This window comes from Octodon degus, unplaced genomic scaffold (genome assembly GCF_000260255.1).
Source record: "Octodon degus isolate 3935 unplaced genomic scaffold, OctDeg1.0 scaffold00013, whole genome shotgun sequence".
Taxonomy (NCBI): Eukaryota; Metazoa; Chordata; class Mammalia; order Rodentia; family Octodontidae; genus Octodon; species Octodon degus.
The window spans coordinates 4,615,270-4,622,132 of NW_004524589.1; the positions used below are offsets into that span (position 1 = coordinate 4,615,270).

Genomic DNA, 6,863 nt, shown 5'->3' on the forward strand with positions numbered 1-6,863 from the left:
ATATGGAGTGTATATATATATATATGGAGTGTGTGTGTGTGTATATATATATACACACACACACACTCACACACACACACACACACACACACACACACACACATACATCCACATTCCAGAAAGTTTAGCCAACTGGAAACATGCAAAATAGCCTGATGGAAGTAGAAGATATAACCATAAAATACCAATCTTAAATTCCCCAAATTGCATCCCCTCTAAAGCTCATTATACAATTTCAGGATATTGGACACTAGTAAAAAAGAATTTAAAATTATGAGACAGACGGAGATGGAGACAGACACAATACATACAGCTGACACACAATATTTGTACATATTTATGGCTGTAAGAAATAAATATACTTGGCCTGTGATTATTAACTGTTCTGTCAACTAGAATAAGCAATGCCCAGGGGTTCAGATTGGCACAGCTCTCGGTGTGGCAGAATGGATTACAGACTGAAGATTTATTCCACCCTTGATGTGGATGGCACCAACTAATGGACTGGCAGACTAAACAGAAGACGAAAGAAGAAAGGCCCTTTCTGTCTCTTTCGAGGAGCTCCACCTTCATCTTGGAGGTTCATCTCCTGGCTTCAAGTGCAGACCTGTCAGCTTCTTGATATAGACTCAAAAGGGACTCCAGAGTGAGTGCCAACCCTCTGGCTTCTCACAGGATCCTTTGGCTCTCTGGTGTACAGATATTTTGGGGCTCTTCCACACCTGACTCTACAGGTGGTACTGTAAGCTTACCTTGTACATATACATATATATTCTCTATTGAGCACTGACTGATACATGACCCTATGAGGAAATAGGGCACAATCAGTGTAAGTTGGGTCCCTGTTGGACAGTCTTACTCTATGGCCCTAAAAATAAAGGTAACTTTCACTTAACACCAAGCTTTACTAGGGCGTGGGTAAAAACAGAATGCACACTCTCTTAGATATCAAAGCACACCCAGGACTTGGCAGTGTAACAGGAACTCAGCTTTGATGATCACTATCCAACATAAACAGCATGCACACAATATGAACTCAGCAATGAGACAGGACTGCTGGATACCTGTGCTGCGAAAGACATGGACAGTCCCCTACAATCACAGAATGGTTAAGCATCTTCTTGTCTGACCAACTCTAGTTACTACCTCTTTATGAGTGACAAATAACCCCACTTTAATCTTTCCAATGCCAAGATAAAAGATAGTCAATATCTTAATTGTCCCCATTCATTAAAGTCTCCTTATAGCCACAGAGCTCTTTCCAGAGCCTCTAGAAGCCCTCCCAACTGCTAGCTGACAGGACACCCATAATTCCGCTGTGTGCAATCTTCACTTGCTGCAGGGAGCACAACAAACCTCATTTGTTTGACTCCAGGCATATTTCCTAAGGTGCTTTGTGCTGGGTCCAGCACTGTCATGACATTAATAATCTGACACAATTTCAAACTATGGGTCTCAATTTTGGTTATGGAAATTGATCACTGTAACTATGCTACTCGATTTGAGAACAAAATCTCAATTAGAAATTACTGTCAATGGTGACTATGGCCACCAGCCGTCTAATGGGTAGACACATATTACTTTGAGTCCCTGAAGACAAACAGACCAGAATGGTGGTAGGAGCAGGGGAGAGAATGGCTATGGATACCGCAGCTAATAGGAGTCTTGTTTTTACTTAGAATTTTATTACATTACAACACAAAATATCCACTATAACCTACTATGTTATTTTCAATAAACATATTTCCCAATTTTAGAAATAACCACTTATAACTGAAAAATAAGTCATTATTATAAAATTTCTGTGTACATAAATCTAAAATTAAAATCTTACCCTTATAAATCCAGTTAAAGTTAAAATTGACATATGCAATAAAAATTATAACAACAAGAATACACTTTGAAGGGCCAGCCAGATAGCTCAGTGGATTAAATAAGCAAATACAAGGACAGGTTTCAATCCTGGCATACTGTGCTGGCCAGCCCCCAGAGCGCAGTGAGAAGCCCACTGAGACTGGACAAGGTGGTGTGCACCTGTAGTATCAGCTCTTAGGAGGCTGAAAACAAGAGGATCACTACGAGCCTGACCTGTGTAGTCAGACCCTACAGACCCTGTACTAAATACATTTTTTAAAAAAAGAATACACTTTGATCACATAATGTGCCTGGGCTTAGGTCATTTTACACACCTTACTTCATTTTGCCTATGCAGCCACCTTTCCTGGATATTTCCACTTTACAGATTAGGAAACAGAGATGTCAATGATAACTGATTAATCAGGACAAAGAACTACAAGTAGCAAAAATTGAGCTATCTGTAATTCCAAACTCCAAGTTCATCAGATAGAGTGTGTCTCTTCGATAGGAGAATTAAACTGTTCTTGAAGGAACTATAACATTTGATTATAGGGAAAGCAGCTTAAAATAAAACAAAACCCTAGAGTGCTACTTTTAAGTGTCTTAGAGTACTGGAATTTCATTTTGCTACATCAAATTTCTTCTTCACCTTCTACCTATAGGCAAAACCCTCCAAAGAAAAGTCATCCCTTCAATCTGGATACTGAATGCCCACTGAAGATCCATGTATTGCAGACGTGGCCCTGAAAGTTGCATGTTTAGGAGGTATGGTGGACGGTTTTGGAGGGAAAGGCTAGTGAGAAGTTCTCGCTTGGTTACTGTGGCCATGTGCTCAAGGGACCTTGGGAACCTGGTCTCTTCCTCTTCCCCTCTTCCTGGGCTGTGACACAAACATTTTGATTGGCCATGGTGTGCCCAAGTTACTGGGACCACTTGATCTTGGATGGGAGACTTCAAAGCCTTATGCCACATAAACATTTTCTCTGTATGAGCTAAGTGCTTTCGGTATTTTGTTGTAGTAAGACTGTTAATTAAGATTAATCTTGCACAAACTAATACAGGGTTTTCTATGAACATATACATTTTAAAAACTAATGTATAAATCACTTGAATGCATTCTCCAACTTTTTTTTTTAGAAATTTCTGAACTATTCTCTGAAGGAAAAAAAAAAAAAAAAAAAAAAACGCATTGTGACCAAGGCCTGCGTGAAAGGAATCTCAATGGGAAAGCATTATCTTCCCTCCACAATAAATGAAATAAAAAGGATCTTTCAAAGACACTGCTACTAACAGTTGTTTTCTGAATAAAATAAGAGCAAAGGGCACCTTAACTACTATTTAAGAACTAAAACCAGAACACAAGGAATTCTGTAATTCTAACCACATTTGCACCTTCTTTCCCTTTTTACATTTCTCATCCAGACATCCTTAAGAGCTCAATAGGCTTAAAAGAATTGGAGCAGCATAGAGAACAAAGGTAAGGGGGATCAGGGAAACAGTTTAGACGGCTGTTCTCACCATACGACAATTTCAAACTGAATAACATACTTTTTAAAAGATATAAAAGTCATAAATGTAGGAAGAAACTGTAAAAAGTTATTCTACTTTCCTGTATTATGAAAATGGTGTTTTGGCTGGACATCTCATGAACTAACCACTGTGTACAAAATAAAAAGAACCCGCAGCACTGAAGATATGCAGCCAAGAAAAACAAATATCAAATTAGTGCACTCACTTTAGTTAGCAAAAGCCTGTGTAAGAACATTTATTGAAAGAATATTAACATTTGTATCCTAATGTGGAAATGACTACCTATGTTTTAATCATGTTCTCTTTTGAGGCTGAGTATATTTTTAGAAAATAAGATACCTAATTACTAGTATATTCAATCATATTAAATGTTATACATTACATGTAAATACAGACATTAAGAAAAACAACTGAAAATACGATATGTGCATTTTACTTAATCTAGTAAAGTTTTGAGTTGGGAAGAAAAAAATAGATGTTAAAAGCAAGACTTTAATATTTTGTTGACAAAAACAAAAAATCACAACTGTATGAAATACATATAAATGCCTTTTCCTGTACCAGTCTAGATCAGGATAACACTTCCACGGGACTTTTTCTTAATTAAAATATCAAGGCATTTAGTACTCCTTTCCACCAGCTCCAGCGATGTCCCTAGGGCTGCAGGTGGCCCAGTCCTTCAGTGGATGCACTGATTGCTATATCAGCTTAAGCCACAGATTTTAAAAGGGCTAGCTAGCCACAGGGACACAACCCAGGGTAACTTCGGAAATGAGATTCTTGCCATCCTGGTACTTTCTGTCCTATGTATCAGTGCAAATAATGACAACCATTTCCTTCTCCGCAGGGCAGAGCTTCAGTGTGACTGTACAATACATCTTGATAAAATGTTATCTCAGTGATTAATACTCTGGGAAGTTCCTCTTCAAAATAAGTGACATACACATTTCTTGAAATGTATTACCTTCTAGCCGGAGCACTGTATGAGGCAGGCACCAGAAAGATGGAGATACGAGAAAGCTCTGAAACCAGGGCCGCCCTAGGCAGCAGAAGCATTCACGGAACACATCTCAGCCAAATGATGGCATCTGGGGAGCAAACCCTAATAAATTCAAATGAGAACTGCACAGCTCAACATGCTTGCCATACACACACACACACACACACACACACACACACACACACACACACACTTTAATTTACCAACAGCCACGTAAGATTTCTTAATGAAAACAATCCACTAAAATTAAAAAAATAGGCATGAGGCTATTTACAAGAGGCTATTTTGTTTGAGGAGGCAAAACTATGTTGTTTCAAGAAGAAAACAGGCATCTGGTAATGCCTACCACGAATGCAAATAAATACTTCTGCATTTAAGGTGGGTTATGTAAACTTAAATGCATAGTGTTCCCAAATAACCAGGTTTTTTTTCCCAGGTTGACAAGAACTGAGTTCCCAGCCAGAAAAGCAATCAAGCAAATGTGCCACCGCTGGGTAGTGCTCAGAGCTGGGCTCCTCACTTTGGAAAGTCGGGCAGTGGATGGATTTTAGGCTCAAGCATCCTCCACAATTCTTTGGGTTTTTTTTAATTAATTTTATTGAGAAACAAAGAGCAATGACACAGTTTCAAAACCAATTAATAGGACAGTTTCAATAATTAATACATTGCATATTGTTGTCTTCATAGTTGTTATTCATAAAACAAGATGCAGACATGATAGCCTGTCAAAACATTATTAGTACAAATCTTTCTTCTCACAATTCTTTGTTAAACCAAGTAATCTCACAGCACTCGTTTCTATTCTTTCTTCACAGCCACAGCTAAAGCGGGTGCATGGCTCCAGCAAGATCTGACTTAGCTCCAGACACCTGCTGTTGTACGGGACCACTAAGACCTCTTCCACATAAGGCAAGCCCTGGAACTCCTGCCAGCAGACAAAAATGTGTGCGGGGAGCACTGGGATCAGGAAGGTAAAGCGTCTCAAGAATGTGCTCACAGAAAGCACGACCTGCACTAGGCACACTAACACTACTCACACTCTTTGAGTCTGCTGTATCTCATCCGTGGTACACGACACCCGACTGTGTTAAGTTTGGCCGCCTGTAGCCCTAACACTTTTCAGGTAAAACTGAGTTCTGAGAGACACATTAGCAGGTCCGGTTCCGTCAAGAGGGACTTGGCGCCAAGATGCACAGGAGTCCCTGACATTCGCGTCTCTGAGGGTCCAGGATCCGGGTCCCGGTTACAGAAAAGACAGATGTCCTGTTAGAGTCCGCTCTCCAGCAAAGGAGCATAAGGGAGGTTCGTGTTTGGGACGGGCAGCCCAACTCCTCTCGGTCCCTCTTCTAACCGAGACGCGCATGGGCAGCACGCCTGCCTTCCCAGCTCCTTGCAGGCGTCCTGCGAGAGTGAGGAGCCGGCGCCAGCGCTCAGGAGCCGCGGGCGCAGTCGGGGTCCCCGGCGGCACCCGAGCCCCTCAGGACTCGCCTGCGCAGCCGGCTAGCCCGAAAGGTCCCCGGCCTCCAAGCGCCCCCTCTGGGACCCGGCACGCAGGGTGAACGCTCCAGGGACCCCAGCCCGCACCCGGCGCAGCGTCTTACCTGCCCGCGGTGCCTCCGGCAGCCCCCGGACCGCTCCCGCGAGCCGCCCCTGGAAAAGTTTGTGAACTTCCTCGCAGGTCTGCGCGCCCTCGCCGCGGGCGGAGCCCAGCACGGCCGCGAGGAAGAGCCAGCGGCAGCCAGCACGCCAGGTCCGCGCGCCCATGGCCCTCGCAGGGGGCGCCACCACGCGCCTCGGCTTCCCGGCTCCCCGAGCTGCGCCACTCGAGTTTCCAGGCGGAGCGCGCCAGTTGCTGCCCGCGGCCAAAGTGAGTGGAAGCCGCGCGGGAGAAGAAAAGTGTTGAGCAGCAGAGCGCCACGAGCGTCCGGCTCCCGCCGCTGCCACCGCAGCCAACGGCAACCTGCGCTGCGCCGCGGGCTGCTAGCCCGAGAAGCCCCGCCCACACACCACGCCCTCACGCCCGCGGAAAGCCACGCCCCAATCCGCGGCAGGCCACGCCCCCGCCTGCGGCCCTGAGTTGCTAGCCACGCGTCCGCCGCCAGAGCTCAGAGCTCGGCGACCTGAGGCGAATCAAGAAATTGCAAGCGGACTCAGACCTCACCATCCCAGGCCATTCCCGGAAAAACAATTCTGATGAAAACAGAAAATGTGTGAAAGGGTCTGAGAGACAGAAATGTCAAACATCAACTGGAGCGGCAATGAAACATCTCTACAAAGCAAGGTCCTCTGTACACAGGGACTTGAATTCAAAGCGCTTGAACTAGGACCTGCACCTAGTACAGAATAGAGAAAGCAACAGCTTTTTTTTAAGGAGCCTACTAGCACTTAGGCTCCAACACTGTACAAAAGAAGTTATTTTTTTAATTAATTTACGTAGCTATTTTTGAACAATGTTTTAACATCACAGTTTTCTGCA

At 43.7% G+C, this 6,863-nt stretch overlaps 1 protein-coding gene across 1 annotated transcript in view; it reads right to left on the minus strand.

Annotated features, from left to right (window-relative positions):
* Gpc5 (glypican 5) overlaps positions 1 to 6,305 on the minus strand; it is an 863,449-nt gene extending 857,144 nt beyond the window's left edge. Inside the window, exon 1 of the mRNA XM_004626298.2 lies at positions 5,989 to 6,305. Within this exon, the coding sequence (XP_004626355.1) occupies positions 5,989 to 6,151 (163 nt within the window). The 5' untranslated portion in view covers positions 6,152 to 6,305. The remainder of the gene's footprint in view (positions 1 to 5,988) is intronic.
* Between the last annotated feature and the right edge of the window lie 558 nt (positions 6,306 to 6,863).